This window comes from Agelaius tricolor, unplaced genomic scaffold (genome assembly GCF_023055355.1).
Source record: "Agelaius tricolor isolate 1412-34295 unplaced genomic scaffold, bAgeTri1.0.p SCAF_1, whole genome shotgun sequence".
Taxonomy (NCBI): Eukaryota; Metazoa; Chordata; class Aves; order Passeriformes; family Icteridae; genus Agelaius; species Agelaius tricolor.
In genome coordinates this window covers 8,181,069-8,196,261 of record NW_027269261.1, presented here as the reverse complement: position 1 = coordinate 8,196,261, position 15,193 = coordinate 8,181,069, and the positions used below count along the sequence as shown (strand labels likewise).

Here is a 15,193-nt window from a genome sequence, read left to right as displayed (position 1 = left end):
AGGTTAAACAACCTCTCCCTCCCTCACACCTGTGCCTCAGCTACTTCCCCAGCTCTCACTGTCCTTCTCTGGACTCACTCCAGTGAGCACCTGAGTGTCCTTTTTGAAATGAGGGGACCAGAACTGAACGCAGCACTTGAGGGGTGGCGCCAGCAGTGCCAAGTACAGAGGAAGAATCACTTCCTGCTCCTGCTGGCCACACTATTGCTGGCACAGCCAGGTGCCACTGGCTTTCTTGGCTTCTTGGGCACAAGAACTCATCTTTAGCTGCTGTTAACCAGCACCCCCAGGTGCTTTTCCACTGGGCACATTTCAGTTCCTTTTCCTCCAGGCTCTGGTGTTGTGAAGCAAGGGCAGGACTGTCGGAACCCAGGAAACTCCTCTGGCTGCCCTGGAGGACTCCAGACCCTGCCCAGGGGCTCAGAGACCTCGGCACAGAGCCCAAGACCCCTGTGCCTTTGATTTAGCCCTTGGAAAAAACAATTACCAACCTTTATATGAAGAACTACGAGTCAAGAAAGTTTAAGTAGAATAATAGTTTGTCACAGGGTGAAAAATAGATTTTTGAAGTTTTTAGAATGGGGGCTCGGGGTCCCAAGATGGAGGAATTTGGGCATGCCTTCTTTTTCCTTCTTCTTCCTAGCCTCCATCTTCTGGGTGATGGTGGCACTTTTGGATTGGTTCAGAGTAGAAACACACTGTCTAACATAGGTGATGGGTATTGGGAAGTTATTGTAAATAATAAATAATAATACACGTAGTTTTTAGTACAAAAAGATAACACCACCCCAGGGGCAGACAGTGTGCCTCAACCCAACCTGCCAGACAGACCTACAATAGGTCAGAGAAAGAAAGAATGGTATAGATAAGAAACAATAAACAACCTTGAGAACAAGAATAGAACAGTTCTGGCTCCTCCTTTGGCTGCCAGGCTGGAAAAAGAGACTTTTAATGCATCTTGGGGTCACTATGAGCAGCAGAGATTCCAAGACAGGACCTGGCACTTCACCTTACTGAACCCAATGCTGTTGGTTCCTGCTCATCAATCCAGCCTGGCCAGATCCCTCTGCAGAGCCTTCCTACCCTCATGCAGATCAACACCCACACACCTTAGGGCCATCTGCACTTGCTCCCCTCATGCAGATCAAAGGTATTAAACAGGACTAGCCCAAATACTGAGCCCTGGGGAACACCACTGGGGACTGGCTGCCAAATGGATTTAACTCCACCACTTTTCTTGGTTCAGCCATCCAGAGATTTTTCTGAAACAATGCACCTGTGCAAGCCATGAACAGACAGTTCTGCCAAGGGAATGCTGTGGGAGATAGCATCAAAGGCTTTCCTAAAGTCCAAGTAATATTCACAGCCTTTTCCTCATCCACAAACCAGGTCATCCTCTCATAGAAAGAGATGATGTTTGCCACATTCACATTTTCTGAAAAACCCCTTTTCCCAGGATTTCGCTCCTGGGAAGGTGAGAAGCCTCTGAGAAAAAGGAAAACAAATTCTTATCTCATTTGCTTCTCCTGTGTTGTGCTCACATGTGGAATGTGTTTGGAGATTGTTTACCCACAGGTGATTGTTTCACTGGTTTCATGTGAATTGTTTTGATTCAATGGCCAGTCAGGGCCAAGCTGTGTTGGGAGTCTGGAAAGAGTCACAAGTTTTCATTATTATCTTTTTAGCATTCAGCAAGTATCCTTTCTGTATTCTTTAGTATAGTTTAGTATTCTTAAATATAATATAGTATCATAAAATAATAAATTAGCCTTCTGAGAACATGGAGTCAGATTCCTGCCTGCCACGAGGGTCCCAGCAAATACAATAACGTTGGTCAAGCAGGATCTGCCTTTCCTGAACCCCTGCTGATGGGGCCTGATTCCCCTGGCTGTTCTCTACATGCCGTGTGACTGGACTGAAGATGACCCACTCCATGACCTTCCCCCAAACTGAGGTCAGAATGCTCAGGTTTTGTCCTTCCTTTCCTGATCAAGCACTCATCCACCTCTTTAGGTAACTTTCATATAATGCCATTGCACAAAGAGAAGCCTTCGTTGCAGTTGCTCCAAACATCTCCTCATTTGCCACCTGCAGCTGTTTTTTTTTGGTCTTTGCAGATCAGCTCCAAATTAATCCATGACAGCTACAGAAACTTCTCTCATCTCTACCTGCATCTCAAGATTTCATCAAAGACAAGTAGGCACACTTTTCAATGCATTACTATAATTCCTAGTGCTGCTAATTGGAACATTAAAACAAAATAAATTTCAAAATATTAAAGAAAAACATGAAGGAAGTCTATCACAGCTCTATTCACCACACCAGAACAATTTGTATTGCTCAGAAATACTTCATTTCATTTTTAATTAAATCTTTCAAATGAAATGTTTTTAAATTAAACTACTCCAAGTTATTCTTATATAAGGCAAATCAACTCATTAAAGAAAGTCACCATATACTTGTCAGGCAATATAAATATGGTGATAAAGTTTTTTAATCTATACAAACAAATTAGTTATTGCACTCATTCAATTATAAAAAAGCTACAACCACTGCAATATCTACCAAGAATTTTCAGTAATTATGTCTGTTGTAATTATCATGAATAGTAATCACATAACCTTTTAACAAGGCTGACAAAGGTAATAAAATACACTTGATAAATACCCCAAAGAGCAGGGCCAACACTTCTGAGCACCATAAGCAATGGTTACTGTCAGAACATGAATAACATACTCCAATTAGCCCATAGTCAGCAATTTACATTACTGAGCTACTCTTAGATAAAAGCTTTTTGTTTATACTCAAAAAGACTAAGGATATAAATAAAACAGGATTCTGAAGGCAAGAATAAGTGTTCAATTCTAAAGGTTGAAGCAGTACCAGTGTAAACCTGACCATTTAAGCCACCTAAGGAGCTAGTTTTTTTTAAGACATCATATCTACATATGATTGCCATCTTTTTGGCAGTATTCAGAACTAAATATCTGCTGCCAGATATTTGAATACTTCCAAATATTTCCCTATTGCCTCTTTCAAAGTACAACTTTTACTCTTTTTTTTGAACCAATTTGCAACAGCTTTCAAAGCAAGCTAATACACAGGAAAGAATTAACACAGAATGATACAATAAAGAATGAAAGACTGCTAGTCAGAGAAATGATAGTACCATTATATCTAGATTCTTCTGGATGCTGTGAGTTATCCAAACTGTCTGGAAATTTTTTCCACCATCTACATTTGGCTGGATTATTGAAAAAACTTGGTGAAAAGCACACTGTGAAGTATACCTAGACCTAAGACCCTCCCCCAGAAAAATAGCTAATTAGGCACTTAATAGATTTGTACACACCAGATTTAAATACTGAAGTTTTCTTAAAACCTACCCCACACAAGTTATAAATTACTTCAAAGCATAGAAGAGGTGACCATTCTCCCCATAATCTTTTGCTGTTTTTTCTACACCCTGAATATTGTCTTACTGTGATTACTTGCTACTTTTTACTGTCATTTAGTGACTTTTCCCTCTCTAGGCTATTTACAAACATACTTTCTTAGTAAGGCAGGCTGGTCAGGGAACAAGTCTTTTAATTTCATTTTCATAAACAGAACTACTACATAAACATAAAAGATGTATTTTGTTCTTAGTTACAATGTTATATTAGTAGGATAACAAAATTATTAATTCACACACCTACTTTTTTTTTAAAGCACCAAGGCAATGCTCCTGTTTGGAAAAAGCTTAGTTGGACATAAAAAAAAATCCTGAAAATTATGAGTACGTCTGCATCCAGACCACCCACCTTTCCTTTTCTTTGATGTTTAAAAACTGCTTTATGAAATTTTAACTCACCCTTGCTTCATTCTGTTGAAGCTTTTCTTCCATACTTAAAGCTGTTGGAGAATCCAAGAGTGCAATCTAAAACCATGAAGAGTAAACATCAGTTCAAAAAGAAAACAGACAATTTCTGGGGGAACCAAATGAAACTGAATTGTTCAACTTTTCTGAGTTCTTAGCATAAACTTCCTTGAACTTTAATATATATCATTTTACCTTGAAATACTGTAAACAGAATAATCAAAATCTTGTCAAAGCAGGTATTTCAAATTGGCTTGAAAGTACTATTTTCACTCACTCATACACATAGCCCCACACAGAGAAGCCAGACACATTTATAACAGGTAACTCCTAATACAGCTTTCTTTATATTTTAAAAAACATGACATTTTACTATGCATGAATAGTTGTCCATTTTGCTTTAATATTTATGTATACTGCTTTATCTATAATAATATCATCTTAGCATAACTGGCTTTAGAAGAGGAAAATTACTAAAGAACAAAAACACACAGGCAGTACTCATTGTGTGAGCCTTCTACACTGAATCCAGCACCATTTGGTAAGCAGTATCTTCAGACCTACAGAAGCATTTGCAATACAGTGCTCTGGTGATACAAAGGAAACAGGAAATAAATTATACAGAGATTTGTACCATTGTGCATATGTAATACACCACCTGCTGTTTTACCAACCATCACAAATTCAATAAACTTAAGTTCTCTATTGTCTCCCACACAGCCATCTACCACATCCTACCACTGAACCAGATTTATTTTGCAATAACCACTATTTTCCAGCTTGAAACTATGTCAAAGCATTCAAACTTCAAGGGGGTCCAAATTATATCTACTTTGCTAACTCTAAATCAAATCATATTTTGAAAATAATTAGGTTTCCCCTCCTAAAGAATATGAAAAAACCACAAGTAAATCAATCCCATAAAGAGTTTTTTAACTGTTTGTAACAAAGCAGAGCTCTCTGCTCCAATCATCTACAATAACTATTTCTGCTTCCATCCCCTTTTTCAGCAAATTTTTTATAGCATGAAATCCAGCTGAAGTCCTTCTCTTCTAACAATGGTCCATGCTGAACTGACATTTCACACTGCACAGACCATCTAAAACAGAATGACATAATTCTAGAAACAAATCTGAAGTAGTACTTCAGATACTTCCAAACTATATTCACTCCAGTATGAAACCTAGCAGATCTAAATGACATTATGCACAAGAGACAACTGGCCTGAACCAATTGGATATTCTTTATTGTTACTTTGGTTTCACCACCCTGGGAACACAGGAGAAGCTAAACTTAATTAAACCTGTGCAGTGACTGTTTCCAGCAGATCATACTGACCAAGGAATAAAGAGAATCATGTAAAAGTGAAGCAGAGCATTTTTGTTTTCTTTCTGAAAATATTTTTTACATGTTTAGAATGTTATGTGCCTTCTAATGTACTGCACAGCTAAACACAAATAAAATGTATTGTTTAAATCCATTCATACTCTACATTTTTATATTTATGCATCTTGAATCCTTTAAACTTTCTTTTAAGATACTACACAAAGTACACCAGGACATTCAGGACAGACCCAGAAGGTTCCTGCTCAGGCTCCTTATGCTACCTGTTCCACAGCACACTACAATCCAGCTCAGATTATGTTATAAGAAACCTAAAAGCTTTGGGAAGAGAATTTTTCCTCCCTTATGTTAAAAAAGAGGCAATCTGCTGGCCATATGGAAAATGATTCCATCAGGAAACTAATATTCATTCGTAGCCTCATCGAGCTTGTTTACTCAAATCAATATAATGAAAGATAATTACATTCTAGAAATAGATGTTATAACTCAAGGAAAATTACACATCAATTGCAAGTCAAGCTAACCTGATTCCCTTGAGCAAGCAGGGCTTTCAGTCGGGCTATTTCAGCTCTCAGCTCACGGATCAGTTTGACGTTGGGATCCTCATTAATTGTGGGCTTGTTGATGATGTTTTTGGCTCTATTTGCATAGCGAAGTGTACTCAAAGTTTCTCCATAATTGACATCAGCAGGTGAAATAGCTAAGGATGTGAAATCAGAAGCAGTTTATCTAGCACCATATGTTGCATTTACTGAAGTTAGTTTATATTTTAAAAGTCAGATAAATTTAATGTGGGTGAAGAGACAGAAATACATCATTTACCAGTATGGACACAATTTGTTCCAACTCTTCACCAATTTCATGTCACTATAACTTTGCATAAGTAAACACTGTATGAGAAGTGTATTAGGCTAATCAGGTCTAACAACCAAGTGTTGCAAAGAAATCTTGCTGTCAATTTATTTAACATTTACATCTCCCTGGTGAACATAAATGTCCTATATGAATACTTCACAGGTTTTCTTGCAATTTTGTACAAGATCAGTTGAGAAAACAGTGAATATTTTTTCAGTATCAGTGTAATCATTGAAAAGAAAAGACATTCCAGGCAAAACACAGTAGGGAAATTAAACAGCATTAAAACAAAAAATAACCAGACAGGAGAACCAAAACAAGAGAAGAGCTTCTACAATTGACAAACCTAGCTGTTCTCCGGAGCTGTAGGCATGTGGCAGCACAGAGAACTGTCAGCTGTCTGATGCATCAAGAAAAACCAGTATTATTTTTCAAGCAACCTAACCAGGAAAAACAATGCAATTTAAATGCAAGTGCTAATGCTATCCTTCCCTTAATTTTCCTAACAATATATATGATGTTCCAAATTAAAAAGATAATTAAGGCATCCAAATAGATGTGTGGAAAAACAGAAGAAAAAAACCATCCAGAAATCTTCATGATCAAACTGAAAAAGAGATTCAGAGAATCAGACAATGAAAACACCTGCAAAACTAATTAAGCAACTAAAATAATCTGTCCTTTCTCATTCTCTCAAAAACAATTTTTTTTGGTGGTAGAAACTCTCTGATCTACAGGAGATGCACTTTGAAACAACCTATAATTCCCCTAGCTCACACTCTCCCTTCTCTGTTTTATCTACTGTTTCCTCTCCACTACTCAGTAATTCTTTTTCTGGAAGGATGTTAAAATATGTTACAGAAATATGACAAATCCTAATCAGACATATTTTCTACAGCCTTTCCTACAGTTTAAAGTGATCTTCCTGCATTTTGTTTCTGTGCTTACTTATAGAAAAGGCAGGACAAACGTGTGTGGACAGCTTGCTGGGCTGTTAGGGAATTCTGCCACATTACCAGTAGAGCTACTGCTGAAGAAAAGATCAACCAACAGGGCTCTGCCTAGCAGAAGCATCACTAATAGATGAGGAAACAGTTGAGAAAGAAGCTGGGTACTGTAATCATTAGTACAGGCACTGAAAGCTCACTGTGTTTCTAAAACTTCTCTTCCCAAGCCCTCTGTCAAAAAAAAAAGGCCCAAAAACGTGGAACTGCAAGAAAGCAGCAAGAAGAAAGTTGCCAGCACAGCTTTACTTAAAGAGCCAGAAAACCAAAGCAGAGTCTGGTCCACAATCATCTACTGGCACTACTATGATTCTCCTGAGGAAAACAAATGGCACGGATTCCAAAAACATCCCCAAAATCCTACAACAAAGGAACTGCTATCCAGAGAATCTGACTGGTTCTGAAGAACCAGAACCTGGTCTGATACATTTTATTCCCTCCATTCTGCTATCCCACATTCCCAAAAGGGGAGTGCACCAGTTAAGAACACATTTCACTTGAGCAGGAAAGAGTGAGAGAAATTTCAGAGCTGCTCTTCTCCTCACATGCAGCTGGACAGGCTTGACAAGAGGGCCCACAGGGACCTATTGAGGGTCAGTAAGTCCAGGTGCAAGGCACTGCACCTGGGTCAGGGCAGTCCCACATAAGAGCACAGACTGGGGGAAAGAACTCATTGCAAGCAGCCCTGCAGAAAATAACTTAGGGGTTCTTTTTAGTGGGTGAACATGAACCAGCAGTCTGTGCTTAAGGCCCAGAAAGCCTGCCACATGCTGGGCTGGTAAATGGTTTTAAGCTAAAAGTGGAGTGATTTAGATCAGATATTAGGACAAAATTCTTTATCCAGTGTTGGAACTCAGGACACCCCTCTGGCTGTCCTGGATGGCCAAGACCCCTGCCTGGCACAAAGCCCAAGATGCCTGTGGTTTTGAATATGACCCATGGAGCAAACTACCAACCTTATATGAAGATTTGCAAGCCACCACAGTTTAGAGTCGAATGATAGTGAATTTATTATGGGGTGAAAAAATAGATTTTCAGGCTTTTCAGAATGGGGGTTCAGGGGGCAAGATGGAGGAATCTGGGCATGTCCAGCCTTTCTCCTTCTTGGCTTCCATCTTCTGCTGTGATGGTGGCACTTTTAGAGTAGAAGCTCACTGTCTAACATAGGTGATAGGTATTGGAAAATAATTGTAAATATTGTACATGTAGTTTTTAGTATAAAAAGATAACACCACCCCGAGAGCAGGCAGAGTGCCTCAGACTGTCTTGCTGAGCAGATCTCAGCTGGACAGGAGAAAGAATTTTATAGATAAGGAACAATAAACAACCTTGAGACCAAGAACTGAAGAGCTCTGACTCCTTCCTCAAGCACCAGGCTGGGAAAAGAGACTTTCTAACATTTCTCAGGGTCACTCTGAGAGCGAGAGACCCCAAGAATCCAGAAGGTGGTGAGACACTGAGACAGGGAAGTGCTAAGGCCTGAACAACAGGCCCTGAGCCAAAGCTGACATAGAGATGAACCTTCCAACCAAATGCCATACATATATTTGGTCATGAGCAGAGTATTGTTATATATATGTTCATTTACTGGCAAAACATGTATTCACCCTTACATATCTAGAAACTGGGTAAGGCTACATCTGGCCTAATTAGGGGAGGTATTACAATCAGAGACAACTCCCTTGGTTCCTCCTTGAGCCTATGGCAGTCTTTGAGAAAAAGCCAACAGGAGAATGACATTAGAAATTACATCCACTTATTTGTTTAACAGTTTAAACCTGGGCCACTGCCATAGCAAAGTGGGGGAGCCTCATGGCTTGAGGGGGACACACCACAGGAGTTCCCAATTTCCAGGTGTGGTTCTCCAGTCCTTTGCTGTGACAGCTTCCCCCACAGCTGATGTCTCTCAGACTTGGATGATGCATCTTTATTAGGGTAACCTGGTGATCTATCTTTCCTAATCACTATAGGCATTCTTTCATAGTAATTATTAGGTGCTCTTCTTAGCTTATCTTTTTGTAATTCTTAGCTAATTATTATGTGCTTTGTTTAGCTTATCCTTTTGTGACTGTTTCAGTTTTACATTATAGTAAATATAGTTCCTTGATTTGGTGTCTGTGTCTCTGACCCTACCCAGGGTGGATGGAGCTCTGAGCACCCTGGTCTAGTGAAAGGTGACCCTTGTCCATGGCAGGAGGGATGAAGCTAAATGATCTTTAAGGTCCCTTCCAACCCAAACCATTCCATGATTTCCAACATCCAAAATCCTCACATCCCCTTAAACATCATCCTGGCTTCACTTCGTTTTTTTTGGGAATGAAATTCCCATTCCAATTTGTTGACAAACCTGCAATACACATGGCATAGGTAGGGTTTTAAACTAAGTGATCCTTGCAGACCTTCCTATGGGCAAAAAGAAAACCGTGAGAGTTTTCAAGACAACTGATCATACTTAAATTTGACAAGAAGTTAAAATGTTGTGTGCTTTTAGAAGGTTAGGTAAAAGTGACCATCTTTCCCACAGGATGTCAAAACAGATCAGGTTGCTACTAATGCAACAAAAAAACACCAGCTTGGAACAGCAACTGATTCACACACCATTACAGAGCAGATGCACAAAGCTTTAGTTATGTGTGCAGAGTGTAAGTAAAAACCAGAATGTTATTAGAAAGCTCAGAAAGAAAGAAATCACTAGTATGTTTAAACCATGTTGTGCCTTGACAAAACATCTGGAATCCAAATATTACATCCATCCTATTAAGCATGAACTATTCAGAATTCCAAAAGAGTAAATTAAAAACACTTACTGGCAATCATTATAGTTTTGGAGTTTCCTCCTAGGCTATCTTTTAATAGCCAGGTCAACACTGAGTCCCTGTAAGGCACAAATACTTGTTTCTTCTTTGAAAGAGGATTTGTTGCATCCTGAGATAAATCAGCTGTGATGAGAAGATAGAAAAAAAATTAAAATTAGATCTTTTCATTCATTTTCAAAAATGTGATAGGCCATTATTTGTGTAAATAAACAAAGGTATATAATTATTAAAAACACCTCAAGACAGACAAGCACAAAAACCAGAGACTCACCTAAGGCAGAAATTACATTTCCCAGAGTAACTAGAGATTTGTTAATATTCCCTCCTTCCTTTAATCTAACCCCTGTGGCACCAGTGGCATCTGCTCTCTCACTTCCAGCAAGATCTACCAAATGAATCTTGCTAACAGTTTCACAAGGCATTTCAGAATCAAATTTAGCCTAAAGAAAAGAAAAAATAAAGCAAAGAAAAGTATGTTAAGCTAATAAATACTGCACTTTTACTGAATCAAATATAGTGGCCTTTTTCATGACATGACTGAATTTAACTTGTTTACAATAGGAGATCTTGAGAAGACAAGTGTATTAGAGATGCCACTGAAAGACATTTGATAATGAATGGTTGCATAACTCCCATATCATTTCTTTAAATTGTAATATTTGCAACTTTTTTATCCATTTACAGACAAGCTATGACACTGTGAGCTGTAATTTACATGATGCAGTGACCATGTGCTGCACTCATTTCATTAAGCTTACAATATTTGAATTATAGTTATATGTTGCTTTCAATAAGTTACAGCATGCCCAGATAAATTTACACTCAATTTCTCCCCCACCTCCAAGTTCTCTTCATCTAGCAGGTCATCCATGGGCTTTCTAAAAAGCCCCCAAAAACAAAGAGCATTAGAAGTCATTAGAAAAGGAGTTTGCCACATATAAGCAAAAAGATCATTATGCTCTAAAGAAACCTAGTGAAACATAACTGCACCTTGGGTTTAAAAAAACTCTTGAAGGAGTTTTGTTTTGTTACCTGAGTGAAGTTGATTGTGAAAATGGCATGTGACCTGCTACTAACATCATTCATTCCAGTAGCAGCCGTCGTCCTGTTTATATTTCCTGCATCCATAAGTTCCTCAACGTCAGTATAATTTTGGACTAAATGTTTAGACAAGTCTGAAGAAAAGCAGAGTGTTACAGTATGCTCATATATGTCCTTAATTTTCTTTACAAAAAGATTCAAATTACCCTCATGACTGCAAAGTATTGCTGCAATTAGTGTTTATTGTCATACTTGTTCATCACCTAAGGAAAGGAATGAGACTTCATATGAACACTGGAGAACTTAAACATTTGCAGTAAAAAGGAAAAAAATACACAATCCTATTAATATTGTTGTTGTTATTATGTGGAATGACATGAGCATAATTACACAAGAGACATGACCGTTCTCTGGTAGAGAACAGATTAGGACAATTAGATCCTAAGAGGTTTTCATTTCACCTAAATATCTAAGATTTATAAATTATAGTCAACTATTAAAACCAACTGAGTCTCTTAACATTACTTAAAAATGTGTTATAAGTTTACTGATAAAAAAACCCTGTAATAATATTTGGACTGGGACAGCAAGTAGAGGTGCAAAACTAGAAGCTATTCCTTCAATGCTTTTTACTAAAGTAAAGCACTGCATCCATCACAATTTATATTTGAAAAGATAAAATGCCCTATACAATTAGACACTACATTTTAGAACATATAAAGGTAATAAAATATGCAGTGTAAAACAATTGAAGTGTTCTTACCCTCGACATATGGCCCTTCTTTTGGATGCTCTCGTATTCGTAAATTATTTGTTTTTGATGACTTCCGTCGGAGAAGATCCCTCACACGTTCATTATAAATCTCCAAATAACTGAAAGAAAAAGAACAGAAAGCCACTGACTGATTCAAGAGCCTTTTATAAAAGGAAAGCCATACTAACACAAGTATGAAAGCAAAATGCTTGGAGAAAGAACACAGACCCAAAGCTGGCTTAAGATAATAATGACTACAAGGTATTGTATCATAAAGGAAAAAGCCAAAAAGGCAAGAAAGAAGTGGAAAGAAAGCAGACATGAGTAAGATCAAGGTCTCCTAATGTTAGTCTGAAATAAAGGGTAAAAAAAAGGAGGATGCTGTAGCAAAGGCATTTGCACTATCATATAAATGACACAATATGCACAGCTCTTGGCTTGAAGGTACAAGTACTGCACAATTCGACTGCAAGTGCCAACAAAAATCAATTATAGAACTGAGGCCAAGCATAAAAAATTATTTTTAAAAAATATGCACTCTTCCCAGTGATAAAGTGAAACAGAGTGTTTCTAAATGAAACAAGTTTGATAACCTGTAAAGCCTTAATGTACCATGACCTACCTGACTTCTGTTCGAAAGGATGCCTCATTCCGCTTCGTTTTTTCACTTATTTTGCTGAATAATCCTTCACAAATTCGAGGTATCAAACCTGCATCACCCTGCAATAACAACAATTCTTAATTCCAATCCTATATATGCATGCACAATATATTTTGAAAAATAAAACCCTAGATGACTAGTGGAGAGTTTAAGACTCCAGAAAGGGGAAAAAAACAAAACTTTTCAGCAAACACTCTCTTGCCTTTTATTTAACTGCAGTCACCTTGCCACTTTAACTCTTTTGTGTGTAGAATGTACAACCAGCTTCATTTCTTTGCTACTGGAACACATTTTGTCCCTCTCATTCAGTATGAATAATCCCAACTGCTTAAGGCAGAGACTGGCTCCCCAGAGTAAGTCATGAACTGCCTTATCTCACCAGTATCTTTAACTGCTTCAATCTCGTTTCACTGTGCACTTGGCAACAACTGCAGAGAACAGAGCCACATACAAATAGCCATGGGACATTTTCATTCAAACCCCCAATTCCCAGGTCACAGTCCTTCCTCTGCTAAAAAGTGCAACAGGTCCTCTGAATTAGTACACAATGACAAAATTAAATCTTGATTCACCATATCCCACAATCCAGCCAAATTTAATTTGGTATTAACTACTGAATGTTTTCCTCTGCAGATAAAGAGTTTTTATGCATGAAATGCTTGATTGATTTAATAAAGCAAACTGAATAATACCTATCCCACTGAGATACCCAAAACTTAGCATGCATTTCCTTGCTGGTCCTGGAAGAGCTCTCTCCAGCCAAGCAGTGAGCTGTAGAGAGGGTTTTCCCCACAGCAGAAGAGCAGGAAAATGCCACAGAGGTCTGTGGTGTTTCTGAGGGTCCCCAGGACAAGGTGAGAGATGAGAATTTGACTCCATGTTCTCAGGAGGCTGATCTATTATTTTATGATATTATATTATATTAAAAGAATGCTACACTAAACTATACTAAAGAAAGAGAAAGGATACATCAGAAGGCTAGAAAAGAATGAATAATAATAAAAACCCATGACTCCTCAGAGAGTCACTCACAGCTGGCTTTGATTGGTCATTAATTAAAAACAATTCACATGGAACCAATCAAATATTCACCTCTTGGTAAACAATGTCCAATTCCAAAGCAGCAAACACAGGAGCAGCAATCAGATAATTATTGTTTTCATTCCTCTCTGAAGCTTCTCAGCTTCCCAAGAGAAAATCCTGAGCAAAGAGGATTTTTCTGAAAACATCATGGTAACACAGGTCTGGTCTCATCTGACATAAGGGTGCTTAGTCCCAGCTGCCCCATTCCCACCAAGCAGGATTAGGGAGGTGACCAAGTCCTGCTGAGGACATCTCCCCACGCTTCAGGGAGATAGCAGTTAACCTTCCTCAGAGCCATGGCTCCCTGGAATAACAGGACAGGATATAAACATACAAATGAGCTTTGGGGTAACAGGTCAAGGCTCAGGAGCAGCTCACAGAACAGTCTGTCAGCTACAATTTCCCTCCAGTCTAAAAAGAGATTCAATGTGATGGACTATTTACTACTGCAAAAAGAAATGTTCTTGTGTTTACAGTCAGGGGCCTTGTAATTAAGCAGGATGCAAATTAGGACCAGCCAGACCACACATTCAATGTGAACACAGACTAGGCACTCCCTGGTGGGATTCTACAGATAACTGGCAACAGGAAAACACAAAGCCAATGGACTCCCCCTGCACCAAACTCTGCCAGAGCCAGTGCTCCATGGGCAAAGATTGCTCTTCTTCTTGGACTCCTACAAAAATCCAACCCCTTCTGCCCAAGCTCACTCAAGTTTGCTCCCATACTGGTCTCTCTGCCCTCAATCTTCAGCTTCCCTCTGCATACTCTGTCACAATCTCATTCCAAGTGCCACCTTTGAGCTCCTCTTCCTCATTCCTTTGCCCAGATAAAACTCCCAATTCATCACCCAGTCACTTCCAGTTTTTTAATTATACTTTACCCATGCATTCTGCCTTTTCCCAGCTTCTTCCTCCTCTTAATCAGTCCCTCTATCCTTCTCAACCAAGCTTCATTCTTTGAAATAATAATCTATTCTCTGCTCCCATCCTAGTTCTTAACATGACTGCACCTAAAAACCAAAATAAACCCCAAATTAAGGGAAAAACTTGCAGATTAAATCAGGCCTTTTTTTGAGACACTTGCCTCTGGCAACAGAGGAGCAGCCTTTCCCAACATCTGTCAATTATCAATCTCTATTTCCAGGTAAAATTTCATGGGTCAGAGTTGGAAATTCCCACACACACTTTATTTTAATTTTTTTACACAACAGAAGAGGGAAAATACTTTTCTTTCATCTCATGCTTGGAAACACCTGAATAGTTTTAATTAAAGCTTAGGGGAAAAAACCATGGAAGATCTATCACAAAGTTTTAGGCAAATCATTAGTGTCTGACATAATCCAGCAACCACAAAAAGAGGCTTAAAATAGGAAGGATGAGCTCTAAATTAGTAATTTCAAACTTAGCAATAGAATGTTGAGAATGGAAGCACACACAGTTCCCAGAGTCTTATGCTAGTAAAATGTACATCTTAAAGAAAGTACACTCTTTATTGGAAACTATATTTAAACACTTTCACCTTCTCACCCCCTAGAGCTGAAGGGCAGGATCAACTACAGCTTTGACTATTTTTTTTCCTGGCCTACAGAGTTCCCAGACATGAAAATCAGAAGAACCAAAATAGGTAATTCACTCAAAAGCTGAATTTTCTCATTAAAAGCCTGTTCTTCTTCTGTGCTATCTAACCAGAAAAATCCTTATTGCAATTTAAATGTACTGAGTTTTGCCCATCTACCTTGACCATAAAGAGCAAATTATCCTCTTCCTTTCTGTA

General features: G+C 38.5%; 1 protein-coding gene across 3 annotated transcripts in view; it reads right to left on the bottom strand.

Annotated features, from left to right (window-relative positions):
* Positions 1-15,193, bottom strand: part of KIF16B (kinesin family member 16B) — a 140,677-nt gene that overhangs the window by 101,092 nt on the left and 24,392 nt on the right. For all 3 annotated transcript variants that reach the window (XM_071422186.1, XM_071422205.1, XM_071422195.1), the window contains exons 5-11: positions 12,296-12,393; positions 11,683-11,792; positions 10,911-11,053; positions 10,150-10,318; positions 9,870-10,001; positions 5,728-5,903; positions 3,854-3,919 (exon numbers count right to left, since the gene is read on the bottom strand). In XM_071422186.1, coding sequence (XP_071278287.1) covers positions 3,854-3,919; positions 5,728-5,903; positions 9,870-10,001; positions 10,150-10,318; positions 10,911-11,053; positions 11,683-11,792; positions 12,296-12,393 — 894 coding nt within the window. The remainder of the gene's footprint in view (positions 1-3,853; positions 3,920-5,727; positions 5,904-9,869; positions 10,002-10,149; positions 10,319-10,910; positions 11,054-11,682; positions 11,793-12,295; positions 12,394-15,193) is intronic.